This window comes from Lissotriton vulgaris, unplaced genomic scaffold (genome assembly GCF_964263255.1).
Source record: "Lissotriton vulgaris unplaced genomic scaffold, aLisVul1.2 SCAFFOLD_694, whole genome shotgun sequence".
Taxonomy (NCBI): domain Eukaryota; kingdom Metazoa; phylum Chordata; class Amphibia; order Caudata; family Salamandridae; genus Lissotriton; species Lissotriton vulgaris.
In genome coordinates this window covers 414,106-431,453 of record NW_028245713.1, presented here as the reverse complement: position 1 = coordinate 431,453, position 17,348 = coordinate 414,106, and the positions used below count along the sequence as shown (strand labels likewise).

The 17,348-nt window shown below is 43.4% G+C and overlaps 1 protein-coding gene across 1 annotated transcript in view; it reads right to left on the bottom strand.

Annotated features, from left to right (window-relative positions):
• MARF1 (meiosis regulator and mRNA stability factor 1) overlaps positions 1-17,348 on the bottom strand; it is a 508,142-nt gene that overhangs the window by 473,008 nt on the left and 17,786 nt on the right. The window contains exon 2 of the mRNA XM_086949144.1: positions 16,698-16,899. Within this exon, the coding sequence (XP_086805270.1) occupies positions 16,698-16,844 (147 nt within the window). The 5' untranslated portion in view covers positions 16,845-16,899. The remainder of the gene's footprint in view (positions 1-16,697; positions 16,900-17,348) is intronic.

The following is a 17,348-nucleotide window of genomic DNA, read 5'->3' as shown; positions in this document are numbered from 1 at the left end:
AGAAAATCTACTCAAAATTTGTCCCCTACAAGCCCTCCCGCCCACTTCGCTCGAGCGAACAAGGCCTTCTAGTAGTGCCTAGGGCAAGGAAGGCAAGACAGGGCAGTAAAGCTCTCTCAATAGCTGGACCGTCTCTTTGGAATAGCCTTCCTAATTCCCTAAGGCTTTGCACAGAATACCTTCCTTTCAGGAAGATGCTAAAGACCCTCCTTTTCAGCTCCTAGACAGCTCACGTTCTCTCGATCGCACTGTGGCAGATGTCAAAAGCGCGGAGATGCTCCCATGGGAGTCGATACCAGCGCTATACAAGCCAGTAAATAAAAATAAAATAAATAAATAAAAATAAACACCCCAACAATCTCCACTAGCAGGGGAGAATCAGATCCTTCTCCTAAAAATCACGTTAAATTGAATAACTTCGTTCCAATATCAGAAACAGAAGGTGCCAGAACCATGTATGAAATCAAATCTGGATCCCCCCTTGATCCCTGCCCACATTTTATTTTCAGACAGATCAGATCTACCCTCACCCCAGCTATGACGCAGCTTTTTAATAACTCCTAGAAGCAGCAATCTTCCCGGAGACATGGAAACAAGCCATAGTAACCCCACTGCTAAAAAAAACCAGGCACAGATGTGACAAGCCCGGTCAACTATAGACCTATTTCTCAACTTCTGTATATCTCCAAAGTGTTGGAGAAGTTGATTAATAGACAGCTGTCCAAATACCTAGAAGATAACAACCTACTGGACCCCTCCCAAACAGGATTCAGGGCCACCAATAGAACAGAGGCTACACTGCTGGCCGTCGCGGACAATATCAGAAATTTTCTGGACCAAGGCAAAGCTGTGGCCCTGATCCTCTTAGACCTGTCAGCAGTGTACGGCGCGGTCTCTCACCATCTTCTACTAGAACACCTACATGAAAAAGGGATAAACGGAAAAGCCCTGGAATGGCTCAGTTCTTTCCAGAGCAACAGAACCCAAACGGAACAGCTAGGAGCCTTCACATCCATACCTAAACATCTGAAATGCGGTGTCCCGCAGGGAGCATCCCTCTGCCCCACGCTGTTCAATGCCTATGTCTCATCTCTGGCACAAATTGGGAAAAAGTGGGGTTTTGGTATATGCTCCTACACAGATGGCACACAACTTACAATCACTATAGGGAAGGGGCATGTAGACCCCAAAACAAAACAACAGCTGCCTTACCGAAATGGCTAACTGGATGGCAGACCACTGTATAAAACTGAATGCAGATAAAACCGAGATCCTGCTCTTCGGAGAAGCCAAACATATCTGGGACACTTCCTGGTGGCCCTCCGCTTTGGGAGACACCCCTGCATCCAAGCACTGTGCCAAAAACCTGGGCGTAACTATTGACGATACACTATCTATGCAGGCCCATATACGAACTTTATGTGGGAAAAGTTTTGCCACTCTGAAACTTCTAAAAAGGCTCTTCCCATGGATCCCCCTGGAAAGCAGGAAAACAGTCACACGGGCCCTGCTAGTCAGCAGGCTGCACTATGGCAATGCCCTCTTCATGGGCAGACTACCTATTCAAACTACTACAGTTGGTGCAGAGTGCCGCAGCTACAATAATGTGCAACAAAGGAAATACAGCTCAGCAAAAGATTGCCTAAAACAGCTCCACTGGCAGCCCATGCGTCAATGAGCTTGCTTCAAGCTCCTTTGACACGCCCACAGGACACTCCATGACACAGACCCCATGAGCCTCCAGAACAAAATATGCTTCTATAGTCCCGGCAGACCACTGGGATCGCAACACCTCGCTCTTGCCGAAACGAAAAAAAACAAATAAATCCAGAACGGGAGGCCGTATCTTCTCACATCTGACAGCACAGCCCTGGAACGAGCTCCCAGTCAAACTCGGGCTGACCAAAGACTACACCATCTTCAGGAGAAAACTTAAAACACATCTTTTCCCCAAAGACTGATATCGGATTCATCAACCTCACGGACCCTACTTATCACTGTAATCCTTAGCGCTGTGATATCCCCTGGGATAAATGTTGCGCTCTATAACTAAATAAATAAATACATCTCCGAGCATAGGCCAGCTCTAGATAAGAGAAAAAGAAAAATGTGTTGTGTGGGAGATTGTGCGTAGCATCCTGGAATTATTGGACGAGTCAGCAGGTATACAGATGCATAATAAATGGGGCTATGCGAAGCCTGTGTAATGTGCTTTTGCACAATTAGGCAAAAATGAAGAAAGACTATACACGAACGTTGCTCTTCGTAATCCATAGAACACAAGACCCATATTGTCTGCGAGGGTGCGGGGAGGAAGGGACACTGTTTCACACTTTGTGGGAATGCGCCCGCATTCAAGAGTTCTGGAGACAGGTCATGAGGACTATTTCACAGACATTGGGGGTGTCCCTGACTCCCGAACCTCGGAAGTGCCTGCTCAACGTATGGGAACCCACAGACCTCACCAGACACGGGCAGCAATGGTACACATTGGGGATGGTAGTCGCCAAACGAGACATAGCGCAGAAATGGGGGGCGGAGACCACCCCGACATTAACACAATGGTCGCGAACATGGACAGGATTATGTTAGTGGAAAGAACAGTATACACAGTTAGGGCTTGCCCGCGTAAGTGGAACAAGATTTGGCTCCCATGGAACACGTTCAGGGGGGACATATGCGAACCCCTGGAGGAAGATGACCCAATGACATCGGACGAGGAAGGCGAAGAAGAGTAGGTAGAATACAGAAAAGGGGGTCCACGGCACCTAACTCAGGAGGGACGTTAGACGCATTCTGAGGGAGGGGTGGGGAAGGTACGCATGGCGGGGGTGGCAACGGGGAGGGCACCGACCATGAAGGGTGGGTCCAAAGGGGACTAGGAACACTGGGCAAGCGTCCAAAGACACACGGACGATACTCCAGGCCTACACAGGGGTGCAGTACACATTGCTAGAGACACTAGGGACCGAATGTGGTAGCTACTAGTTAGTTTGTTTTTTCAAGGTTTAAAAATAAAAAACTAGACCTCAATGATTCATGTCGTGTTAAATCCACACCCTCAGGGTGACAGTCAACTGCCGCCGCGCCCCCGGGATGGCGGCTAAGAGGCTGTGTAACGAGTCCAACAACATACATGACAATTCGATGGCGGCCGGCCCCGGGGTTGTAGGCCAGAAGCTGTGTAATGTGAAAGTTCGAACAATAAAGGTCTTCCAAAAAAAAAAAAAAAAATGAAGAAAGAAGTGCAATTCTGTGAAAAAACAAACTGAAATTTGCGCTATATTTCAGCAAGAAACACGTCCTCCTTAAATGTGAGGTAGCTTTTGCGCTAAAAATAAATACATTTAAAAACCCAAGTGCTTCAAATAGCAGCTACACACATTGTTCACTTGCACGCAGGCTACATTATTTTAATGAACAGTGCACTGACAATCACAAAATGCTGAACACACCAACTTATTCCAAGTTATATTTGTGTCTGATTACATATGGCATTTATTATTCCACACAATGCTACGTCGAACTGCTTTGTGTGACTTTATTAGGTATGGGTTGTGTTGACTCCTACGGGTGTATGCAGCGTATGCTGAGCAATTCACTTGGTTGATCAATGTTATGTTTGTGCTGTCATGTTATCAGTACAATGAAACCCAAGTGACAGAGCAGCGAACAACAGAGTATGTGAAATAGCTGATGACTGAGCTTATAAAATGTGCCACCTAAGGGATAGCTCTGCTTTCTGAATAATTAACCTATATCTTCTTTGTGGGCCTAGACACCGCTCTTCAATGTAAGAAATCCTGTATGTTTTCTATCAGCTAAATAATAGCTCAGTTGTCTGTAGACCACGTGTCTAAGATTTGTATAATCTATGAGACACCCTCTGCGTCCTATAAAGCTTATACGTTGTGTTACTTGAAGGACTGATGTGTTAGGTGCAAGGCTAAGATTTATGAAATCTGAGGTATAGCTGCAGAGTATAGTGGGACTGCAGCACTTATTGTGCGATGCAGTTAACTAGCTCTTTAAACAGGTCTCAGCCCTGCCACTGCACCCTGTGTGTACAGTTTTAACCTGCCATTTCGACCTGGCAAGGTAAACCTATTGACAGGCCAAACCTTCTTTATAATGCATATAATCCACCAATAGTTTTAGCCATTTTGAACAGAAGCTACATTAGTGTACAACATGGCTACAACATATTGGCAAAGCCATGGGCAAGATTTATTGGTTATGCCAATGCTTGTTTTTTGTTTGCCACTGCTGCTCAAACTTGTTTTGACTTGGTCTCCAACAACTGTGATCTTTATATTTTGTTGCCGGATTGCCCCATGCCAACAGGAGAACACATAAGTCCTGGACTTAACTTTAACACACGAGTTATAGCTTTTGTTGTGCATCTGAAACAGGCAATGTCCGTCTCATTTTTTGCTAGGCTCCATTCCAAGAACGAAATGCACAGCTCACTCAACATGTTATTAACCCAATTTACATAAATTGCTGTTCTACTCCTTCAGTAAAACAGCTGTGTCCCATAAGGTCTTGTGAAACAAACCTCATAATAGATCTCTTCCCTCCAAAAGGTGCAACACAGCTTCCTCGTGGCAGTATAACATTTGTATTCTCATCAGCCACACTATTTCATGCAATTTGATAAGCACCAGATCAGCCAGTATTTCTCAACACAACCTCAAACACTAACCTGTGAACAACCAGAGTACTTGGCACATGTTCTTAAATGGAAACGCAATAATTTTGAATGTCATTGCTGTTACTGCTTCAACTGTCATTTTAGCTTTAAAAGTGAGCAGAATAAAACTGTTCAATAACACTATTGGAGTATTATTTGATGCTCTGGGTTTTAGTAAATATGTGCTTGTAAGTGTCAGGAAGCCTGTCTGATATCATATGACTGTCCCTGATTAACTATAGAGTTTTCACTGCTGAGTGTTAAACCGATTTATAAAATAAAGGACCACTCAAAACAAGAAGCAATTATGGGATAGGTGATCTGGATAGGCTCCCCACTACTCCTACCAATCAGGAGAAACCAAAAAAACATGGTGTCTGCGTCTTTCAGGATGCACACCCACCTACTGAATTATGTACAAGTCAGCATAATCATGAAGTGTACACACTCCTTCAAATTTTTCTTTTGCCACTAATAGCAATGGCAATGCCAATATGTCAAGAAGGTGAAACCTACTGGCTTTATCAACTCTCGTTTATTAAAATGTTTGGTCAAACAACCAGAGGTTGGAAACTGGTCTCAGTTGCACATTGGAATAGTGGGAGCCTTACATTTGCCCACATTTCTGGATATTTTGTAATAATACTCATAATTCCAACACGTCCAGAAGCAGGATTGTTTTTTAAGAGATTTTGACTCCAAGGGTATGGCTCAAGTTTATCAATATCCTCTGGAGATTTTTTATTCTGGACGTTGGATATAAGCCCAACTCAAACGTGGTACCAATCTCTGCTGAAATGGTACAAAAAACTTAAAAGCTACAATTATAACCATGAACTAACAAAGGGGATGGTTAATCGCCCTCGAATAGTGCTTCGTACATACATGCTAAAGCTTTAGATCTATAATTTTGTTTTTCTTACTTTCAATAAGTACCTGGAAAGAATGTCATACATCCTTATAGTCAATTAACAGTCATGGTTATTTATTAAGATGTACAATCTTTTCAACTTCGCCAAGCCTTAATGAGTTACGGAACTCAGCATCTTATTACTGGTTACCAAGATTGAAAGATTTGGGACAATGGAGATAAAACAATAGGACCCACTGAAGAAAATAAACATCAATTTGGTTTAAGCGAAGTGAAATAATAAGTTGCTTCAATTATATGCTTGCATTATTCCAGTAAACAGGCTTATTTCCAGCATAATTTTTGTGACTGCCTCGAATATTAGAACTTTTCCATACTGTCACCACACATTCTGGTCTCAAAAATGACACATCATGTGCAAATATTGCCAATCAAGCTTCCCTCTCAAACAAGAACTTCAAATTTTAAATAAATTCCAAAACCCAATAGCCTACGAAATCAATTCAACTGTAATGTCTAAATTACCAACCAAAAATTATATTGTGCTCATTTATAATTTTCAAAAAGGCCATTCAAGGATACTATGCACAAACCAGATAACCAGTTATGTATTACTTTACCTTGCATGCAGGGTTTATACCATGAGAATGCAGACTCTTAGAATTAAATATGCATTATACCAAGAAGCACAATCTACAACCTACTCACAAAAGGTAGAATTTACTACTCCTCCCAGTAGCACAGGGACTTCTGAAAATTAATTTCTAATTATTTCCATCTGATCCTTTCCATCATAGTCAACTACTCAAGCTGAAGATCAAATTAACTTCATCATATTCCCCGAAGGATAACAGATTTTTCATGGAATTAAAAAAGGAGGGTTTTCAGCAAATAGTAGAACCCACAAATGTCATAGGACTCCTTGCAGATACTTGAAAAAGGTTTGCAACAATAAACGAGCATGAGTAGTAGACACCAAGGGGCAAGGCTAATAAGCATCCCAATGGGATGTTATGCTTCATCACAGGGCTGTTGCTCTTAGTTGGGCTGGCGCTGCAATGCCCTACGGGTCCCCCGAAGAGTCACCATGGCGGAGATCTTTTGTTGGTATGCCGTATGATGAGTGCAAGGTAAAGTCCAGGTGGGGTGGTTTTTTATGTGTTATAATGTGGGTTTAAAAATGATCAAGGAAGCCAAACACTAGTTTTAATAACCAGACTGCCCTGGCAGATTAAACACCTTTCTAGGTAGATATTACCAGTAGGGTCATAAAGTCCCTTGGTAGGCCTCTTTGGGGTCCAACACTAGTTGGTCAACATGTTTCGCGCTGCTTGTGGTCAGGAGGATCCGTAGCACTTCACCAGGGACAGGAACAGTGAGTGAATTTTCCTACCCCACAAATGTGTAAAAAGTGGTGCCCTTGCAGTGGTACCTACTTATTTGGAGATGGCATTCCAACCTGTCAAAAGAGAAAAGTGAAACCGAATTATGTCCCTCGCATAGGAATATCTTTATAGTCATACTCAAAATACTTTATTCGGTTTTACAAATAGCAAGCCATAAAAGCGATATTTCAACAATAAAAAGGACAATTATATGATTACAAATATGTACGTTAAACTTGTGCAAGTAATAAAACAGGATGTTGATTATTATGGCCCAAATAAGTTGCTGGAGTTGCTCCCAGACATAAGATACATAAAGACAAATACAAGATATGTACAACATGAAAAAATATAAAGAGCCGATCTTATAAGAATAGCTCAATTTAAACAGTTACAAAATTTCATTCAGCGGAGTTCTCAGTCGAAAGAGTTTAAGGTTGGTACCTCCGTCCACCCAATGTTGGTCAAGATAATAGTCGCATGAAGTATGAAACGGACTAAATTTCAGCATACACCTATCCAATGCCACTGTGAAGATAGTGTGAATTGCCAGTGAAGCAGCCAACTGTTATAACACATTAACCGCATCGCTGCGGCAGCTTTTCCCGCTGTGTGCGGCAAATTACGAAAAGCAGCTTTACATGACGAGCTCAGCTCGTCATCCACACACGACCACCGTGGCTGATGACGAGCTGAGCTCATCAGCAGCGAAGGGGTTAAAGAGGTAACCTTAATGAGTGCTGCTATCACATACCTGGTCAAACTAATTAAAAAAAAAAAGGGGGAGCGTGGTTGTGTATCTGATGCTTCCCTTTCTTGCGCATAGTCAAACACAATCTTATCTCCAACCAGAGATACAAGTAATCCCTAGGGTCCGGCAGAGGTGTCATTCTCAATCGTGCTAGACTGGGAACAAGTACACCAGGTAAGTAAAAGATCTTAATCAGAAGATTACATGTCCTGTGTTGGCATCCATCAATACACAGACCGGTATATGGCACTCACGGTTTAAGTGCGATAAGATCGCTGCACCTACCCTCGCCCTCTGTTGGCCCCAAATGTGGATGTGGAGGATGAGGGTACCTATTTTAAAAGGTTTTTTGGCACGCTGGATCCAGAATCAGTATGAACCCGGAAGTGCATCGGCACCCGTATGCAGCGGCCATCTTGGAGTGGTAGTGGGGTAAAGGCAGAGGGTGTCTGTGCATGTCTGGTGGCCATTTTAAAGTAGTGATGTCGTAGTTGGTATGTTTAAGGAAGTTTATCGCACATGTTTAGCGGCCATCATGAGAATGTACCGATATGAGACAAAGAACATCTGTAGAGAAACTCTTTACAAATATGTGGCAGCCTTCATGAAAGAAAAGAGGGACGATATGTATTATCAATAAATGCGGTGATGGGCGACAGCAATAGAGTGAGTATGGTGCTGGTCACAATACTACTGTCAGGGTAGCTTGTTAAACGGCCTTCATTAAATCAGTGTACCAGAATGATGTTTAGTAATGGGTAACTCGTTAAGGGAATTGGTATGATCTAGTCTTGTGAATCCTGTGTCTGTGGTTGTTTATTTTAGGGGGGGGGGGGGGCATGATCATTGTGGATTATTTTGCTAATAACATTTTCATTAGGAAGCATGAGGTGCTGATCAGCGAAGGCATTTAAACCGGAGAGTCAGCCTTTATAGTTTCCATATTGAGTAGCTCAGAGATGTAGGCCTACAGCTCGATCTGTGGGATATCATTTATTCCATCCCGGTTGGTGTAAAGGCGGAACACCCAGCGATGTTATCACCTAAATAATGCGGCTGGGGTCCATGATGTATTTGATTCAAGGATTGTCCACTTTGAATCATTTGTGGAATGTTTAAGGTCAGTGAAGTGGGTACTAATCTTTGTCGACTTGAATCCACATCTAATGGGGCTCTTATGTTCCTGGATCCTTATTTTTATCAGATTAGTTGTCATCCCTATATAGTACATCTGCTAGGGTGTTACAGTTGGTGTGTGGTGTTTGTGTCTACGTGAATGATCTAAACTGGAGCGTTTGTGAGTGTTCAGTAGAACTACAAGCAGTACAATTCCCGAACGGGTAATGTCCGCTAACTGGAGGAAGGATCAAAAGTGTAGTTTGTGGCCTGGGTGGGTTTGAGCATTGTGTGAACCAGTTGATCTTTTAGATTCAAAGTCCTTCTGAAGGCAAAGTGTGGGCGTTCAAGTTTCAGATTACCTGTGCTCAGAATATTCCAATGTTTCAATATGATGGACTTCACTTTGTTAGATAGAAGCGTGAAGGTAGTGACGCATGTCATTGTGTTTTCTTTAGGGCGTGTATTATTTTCTAATAGAGCCTCCCTGTTATTAAGGGCTCTTTTTTCAGCAAGTTTAATCACTCGAGGAAAATTGACGCATTCCTGAGAACAAATCACTCCTCCGACCCCCACCCCGGTGGACTTCATAATAGAATGTGCCTCCTTTGCATTTAAGAACAACTTCTTAAAGTACAAGACACAAGTGTACCATCAAATACAAAGGACATCTAAGGGAAGCCCTTTCGCCCGCACTTTCGCATGTCTTTACGTGGCCGACTTAGAGTCCAGACATATCTGCTGCACCTCTAACCCATTCCAAACCCACATGGCTTTATAGAAACGCTACATAGACAACATCCTCATCTTGTGGAAAGAGGACAGTTGTGAGGCTTTTGTCGACTAGATCAATCACTCAACCCTTTTTACACTTCACAAGTTCAGTCTCAAGGACTGCGAGATTGCATTCTTGGATGTCTTGATCAGCCTCAATCAAGGACGGCTAACCACCAAAACCTACAAGAAAAACATGCACTGTAAGAGGCTGCTATCCTTTGAAAATCTTCACCTGAAAGAACTCAGTGAAAATCTACCATATGGCCAATACCTACGACTTCGGCAGGATTGCAGTAATCTAAATGACTACGATAATCAAGCAAAGGACTTGAGGAAAAATGTACTTGAGCGAAAATATCCTCAGAGAGTGTTTAAACTAACTGAAAAAAAGCCTGTAAACAGGGAAGCTCTACTGAAAAATAATACACACCCTAAAGAAGTCACAATGACATGTGTCACTACCTTCACGCCTCTAACAAAGTGAAGTCCATCCTATTGAAACACCAGAAAATCCTGAGCTTAGGCAATCTGAAACTTGGACGCCCACGCTTTGCCTTCAGAAGGACTTCGAATCTAAAAGATCAACTGGTTCACACAAGACCTCTAATAAAGGCACCCAGGTCACAAACTTTGGAACCTTCCTCCAGTTAGCAGACATTACCCCTGCAACAATTTTACCGATTGTAGTTTTACTGAACACTGACAAACACTCCAGCTAGGATCATTCACATGGACCCAAATACAACACACCAACTATAACACCCATAACTGCATATATATAGTCAAATTCCCCTGCCAAATGTACTATTCAGGAATGACAACTAGACCGATAAAAATAAGGATTGGGGAACATAAGAGCACCATAAGATGTGGACGAAACGCGACAAAGACGAGCACCCACTTCACTGACCTTAAATATTCCACTAACGATCTGAAGTGGACAATCCTTGATCAAATACATCATGGACCCCAGGTGCATTCTTTAGGCGAGAACATCGCTGGGTGCTCCGCCTTCATGACAACTGGGATGGAATGAATGATGACATCCCATGGATTGAACTGTAGGCCTACATCTCTGAGCTACTTAAATGGAAACTATAAAGGCTGACTCTCCGGTTTATATGCCACCATTTATCACCACATCATGCTTTTTAATGAACATTTATCATCAAAATCTACAATGATCATGACACCACCTAAACGGATCAACCACAGACACAGAATGTCTGGCAGATTCACAAGACTGGATCATGGCAATCCCCTTAACGATTTACCCATTAGTAAACATCATTCTGATACACTATGTTTCAGTGATGGGCCGTTAACAAGTTACCCTGACATAAGTATTGTGACCAGCACCATACACACTAGTGCTGTTACCCATCACCGCAATTAAGGAAACATATCTTCCCCCTTTATTTTCATGAAGGGTGCCAAATATTTGGAAAGAGTTTCTCTACAGATGTTATTTGTCTCATTTTGGTACAATATCTCATGATGTCTGCTAAACATTTGCGATAAACTTCCTTAAACATTCCCACTTAGTTTGACATCACCACTTTAAAATGGCCACCAGACATGCGTAGACACCCTATGACTTTACCTCACCACCACTCCAAGATTGCTCCAGCACAGGGGTGCCGGAGCACTTCCGGGGTCAATACGGATTCTGGATCCAGATCGCCAAAAAACTCTTTAAAACAGGTAACCTAACCCTCTGCATCCACATTCGTAGTCAGAAGCGAACAAGAGTAGGTGCGACGATCTAATCGCACTCGTAAACCGCGAATACTGGTCTTTGTACCAGCAGACACTGACACAGCATATGTGATCCTCTGATTACGATCTCATGTACTTACCTGATGTACCTGTGCCCAGTCTAGAACTACTGAGCAAGGGCCCTCTGCCGGACTCTTGGTAGTACTTAGATCTCCGGTCAGACGTAAGATTATATGCTTGACTATGCTCAAGAAAGGGAAGCATTGTATAGACAACCACGCTCTCCTTTTTAGGTCTCGCCTGACCCAGCGCGCATGCGCTGCTCTGCGAGGCATTTAGTAAGTGTTTTTGAACTCAGAACACACACTTTTTTTTTATTAACCCGCAATTGGCCTGTGCATGCGTCTCTTAAAAAGACAGCATGCAATTGGTCCAAGGCAGGTGATTGTCCCGCCTTCTTAGTTCTCTGGCCTAGGGTGCTTGGGAGCGAGCATTAATGCCATCTGTTTCCAATTATCACGTTTGCGTTAATTGGAAACAGATAGCGCGAAGGCAGTCAGCGCTGGTTTTTCACCTGCAGCGGTGGACACAAGCAAGCACGCACCACTCCCATCCTTCACCGGCCTTGCCTCGGATGTACTGAAGCAGGGTGAGGAGAGAGCCAGCGAACACGTAGCATGTGCAAGTGCCGACAAGCTGATGAGTATCAGGAAGTGGGCCAGCGGGTGGCAGGTTCGGCTCGAAACACAGGTTAAGAAAAGTCCCCAGCAGGGGTTCATGTGTTGCGGGTAAAATGTCCACCTTTAGCGGTCCTGGCGCTCTGGGAAAGCGAAAAGGGCAAAGGCTCTCACTGGTATGGCTGGAGCGTTGTGGTTGGGAGGGCCTGTCCTACACAGGAGTATTGTGATGCGTCATGGCACTGGGGGACTCTTCCTTCTGGACTTTGCTGAGACTCGACCCTGGCAGCCCGAGCAATGACTGTTATAGACTTACTGGGCATGGACCAGGGGTGTCTTGAGTCGTGGTCAATTATTGATCCTTAACCTGGCCAAGCTTTGAATGCAATGCTCCTTGTCTTATGGGCCCCTGCGTGGGCGTGTTGGCGGTTTGTGCCCTGCATATTTTTTTCGAATGTGGACAACAATAAAATCTGTTTACAAAAAAAGAAAAGTCCCCAGCAGAGCTGTGGTTACCTGTTGAGTGTGGGCATGCCTGCAATAATTCATTTAAATAGTTTTGTGGTTGTTATTTTAGAGTTACAAAATGTGTATTGTCAGAACGTTCAACTTTATACTGCGTTAGTCTCACTGCAGAAAACACTTCGTCCTACTCAGCTCATAAAGAACTCAAAACACACTGCGAAACTTATTGTCCTTGTCGGCTGTAAAAGCTGCAGGCCGCTGCCCGGTTCTGCGGCTTCAGGCAGACTATCCTCAGAGTCTAAGGCTGTATTTTTACTCCTCGTTATCTACTAGAAGCAGAGTTGGGGGAAAGTCGTGTCTGTGGTGAGATGAACATGGCGGCACGGGCTGAGGGGGGGCTGATAAAAAAACGGAGGAACCAAATTACCAAGAACAGCAGAAAGAAAGGGAGCAGACAGCACGCCTTGTTAAAACACAGATGTTCATGTGTTTTACGGTCGAAGGTAGTTTAACTCAGATAAAGACCGTCAGACTCCCCCAGCCTGCATGTGCCCTCCATTTTACTCCGATACTCATCAGCTTGTCGAAGCAAGGCAGGTGAAGGATGGACTCTCTTCCATGTCATACAGTGTTAAGGGGTGTGTAAAGGGCACTGCTGCTGACTCCTGGTGCTGGGCGTCCGTTTCAGTTCTATGGTTGCCCGTCACCGCCCTCAGGGTGGCCTGTGGGCTTTGTGTCTGGTGTGAATGACATGTTGTATCAGCGGTCTCATCCTGTTATAGGTCTGTGTGGTGCAGCATGCGTGCATGGTAGTCCGAGCCTATGTTCGGCACCTGGCCTGCCGGTTATGTGACTGACTCTGTCCAGTGCTACCAGCCCTTTCAGCGGTCCCCATCTTTCAGAAAACCAGAAACATGGGCATAGGTAGACTTATAAACCGGGGTAGACAAACAGCAATTGAGGGCCGAGCATAATCCTCAATACATGTCTTCTGGAGTGACTCTACCCCAGCCCCTGTGGTTTTCCAGAGGCGGAGAACTTTGGGTAGGCCACATTCACGTCCAGCGGAGCGCCGTTGCCCTGTGCCTGGTCGCCATGACTCTCTGTAGCCCAGCACCATTATGTCTGTTTTTCTACTTGGCCCCTTAACTGTAAGCACAGTTCCATCGGAGATAGATTCTTACAAATTGTAATTGAATTTATATAGCTCTTACTACCCCAGATCAGGCGTCAAAGCGCTGAAATGTTAATTACATTTGCAGTTCAACACATACATAAACCAATATGCATACAGAAACATCACACTGCCCCAATTTTACAATATAAAATATCAGTTTCAGAAAGCATTTACTGACAAAAATACCCTAGGACTAAAAGTGGCTAAATCAAACAATTGTACATCTGAGGTCATGAAACTAAAGTATTTTGTGGAGCTCAATACAGAAGCTACAAAGTCTCTAAAACAAGATCCCAGTTCTCAGTTCTGCACTTTGGACCTTGCCATATTGTTTCCTAAAATCAAATTACACTTCCCCAAGGTTGTCTGTTCTTGTCAAACTGGTAATGCTTGTTATCACAGTAATCTTCCATGTATCTGGCTTTGTGAAAGCTGGGAGTTCAGGAGAAGTGTCCCAGAGTGACACTATGAAAGACAGTAAAAACCATTCAAATTAAGAGATTACTGAATTTTAAAAAAAAGTTGATGGTTATTGGTTATCATATTAGAAAGTTATACATTTATTTATTTAGATAAAACATTTCCAAGTGAAATGTACCCTAGAGTAGTATCGGCACAGAGGACAATAGACAGAATAGGTGTTGACTTGGACCAGCCTGAGTGAAATGACTGAATAATTATTGGGGTGGGGAAACAGCTAAAACAGATGAACCATAGGAATTATTACATGGTATCACTTCAGAATGAGAAATGAGATGCAGCAAGGCTACAGAAATCTATTACAGCAGACTGAGTTCAATATCAGAGAAGCAGAGTCCTGGGAGGAAGAGGAAGTGTAACTAGGCACACCGTGGCAGAAGATGTGCTAACACATACAACAAGAGGGGAAGTGGTCCATGTGGTAACAATAGTCCCAGTGTGGTCTTCCATTTAGAAAAAAAAGAAGCATAGAAGAACCTTTGTGATTTAGTTCTGCTATGGAGTAGCAGTTCCATACAGTAGTTGTGTTGTGTTATTAGTACCTGTCTAGTGCATCTCTTTTAGCCCGTTCGGCCAGATTTCCTGAAGAGAGTACATAGATGGGACCCAGTGCTCCCCACATGACAACAAACCCAAGGGTCTCTAACGACCATCACTCCAATACACAGCTGATTGCATTGGTCACTTAAGCGCCTTGACTCTCTGGGTAGACATGGGCGAGCGGTCTAAAGCTTGCCTCAGTGGAATGTGCGGGGAGAAGAAGAGCAAGAAGTGGGGGATGAGGTTGCTTTGGGCATCGCACAGCCTCCCTCTGGCAAACTCCATTCTTACATTATGAGAAAAAGTTGGGAACATCTACAGGTTACCCCGAGTCAAGGATACAAGTAATGTAGAACATCACATATCATAATTCATACACCACTAGGCGTCTAAAAGGTGGCATCAGTGATGGCTGTAGACAATGTTCACAAACATATTTGACTGGAAAAAAAAAATGTACGCAGTTACCCAGAGGGGCCCCTGTCAACCCTGACCCTGGGGCTTCATTTACAAGGGGGAGGGCAATAGGCAGTTTCCTCTGGGGGGCACTTTTGCATCCCAACAGTCCACAGTTCATCTTTCGCCAGCCAGGCCTCTGTTGGGGGGCTATGGGTCGTGATATCAACGAGGGTCTCTCCTTTCAAGGATCACCTAAAAGGAGGGCCCCTGAGGAGTCCTGATCTGCTGTTTGAAAGGGCTCTTGGGGTTGGAAACTCACGGAAACTCTTCCAAAAATAAACTAGCATTGACATGGCTAATTGGTCTCGCCTTTGGGACCTTATAAGTGTTTATCCAAAGGCAAGACCTATTGGTTATGCCAATGCTTGTTTAATAGTGACCCTTTATGTGATATCAGCACTCATTAAGGTGATCTCTTTAATAGGAGTATAAAACAGTTATCTGCTTGACTGGCAATCCACACTATCTTCACAGTGGCATTAGATGGGTGTATGCTTGTGCCACTTACAAAATGAAATTGTGTTAGTTTAATACTGCATGCAGACTTATCGTGACCTACATTGGGTAGGCGGAGGTACCAGCCTTGAACTCTTTAGGCTGGGAACCCCGCTGAATGACATTTTTTAACTTTTTAATGCAAGCTATTCTTATAAGATCAGCTCTTTAGATTTCTTCATGTTGTACATGTCTTGTATTTGTCTTTATGTATCTTCTTATGTCTGGGAGCTACTCCTGCACCCGACGAACAGTTTTGGGCCATAATAATGGACATCCTGGTTAATAAGCGATCCTTAAGCCAGTGACATGAAAATTCCGTTTCCTGCTCTCTCCTGACGGGTTGGAAAACCATCTCAAAATAAGTAGGTACAACTGCAAGGGCGCCACTTTTTACACATGTGGTGTAGGAAGATTCAATCACTATTCCTGTCCTGATGAGGCGCTACGGATCCTCCTGAACACAAGCAGCGCAAAGCATGTTGACCAACTAGAGTTGGACCCCAAAGAGAGAACTCACATCAAGACTACCAAGGGACTTTATGACCCTATTTGGCTGGTAGTATCTCCATAGAAAGGTTTTTAAATCTGACAGGGCGGTCTGGTTATTAAAAATAGTTAGTGGCCGCCCTGATAATTTTTAAACCCATATTATCACACAAGTAAAGACACCCCACCTAGACTCTACCTTGCACTTATTATTCGGCCTATCAACAAACTATCTCAGCCAAAGCGACCCTTCGGGGGACCCATTGGGCATTGCAGCGCCGGCCCAATGAGAAGCAACAGCCTTATGATGAAGCATGAAATTCCTTTGGGATGTGTGAGATCAACATGAAACGGTCCTGCTGCACAGCCACCTTACATATGCCCCCCCGTCTTGAGTAACCTGTCGATAATCTATCCTTCTCTTTAAGCCCTAATTATTTATTGTGTCATGTCATTTATCTCCCCATGCAGTATATCCCTGTAAAAAAACATACTTGCTACACAAGCAGCATAAAACAGTTGACCTGTTGAGAGGTTTACACTTCTCTGTTACAAATTTCTCACCCAACAGGATACCTCTAACACATAAAACATGAGCATTACCGTGTTCCCACGACTAGCCAAAGTCTGTTCACTGGGAGAGAAGCAGTTAGAGAATTTCCAAATCCATGGCTTGGTATCATTATCTTGTCTTTGAAGCCATCCAAGTGACTTATTGCAGAGGTTCTCCGTTCCGTTTCCTTCCATCATATACCCACGCAAAGTTGTTCAACATTCTTTCATCCCTTTCTTTCATTCTTCCTCCCTGTTTGTATAGAAAAAAAACAGCCTTTAGACAATTTACCATGCAATATGTGTCTTGTATAACACCTTAAAGAAAATAAGTCATGAAAAGTAATGTGATTTATAAACACAGGGGGACGCATTACTAAATACCAAAAGGTATTGGGTACAAGGCTATCCACTCAAGATAAATGTCAATTATAAAGAAGGATTTTCTGCTTGCTCTTGGAGATATTCCACTTAATTTAGTCACGTGTAATGCTGTTTACATCTGGTGCAGAATACCCATTGCCTTGCTAATTTTGAAGTGCATGTGTTACAAGAATGTGAATATATACATTTATTTAAAAAAGTAATGCAATTTGACAGTTACATTTAAGGCAAGCATATCCACAGAGGACAGCCTAACAAAAAAAAAACCTCAGCGCCACAATAACAACTGACAACTCATAGAAGAGATGGGGCACACGC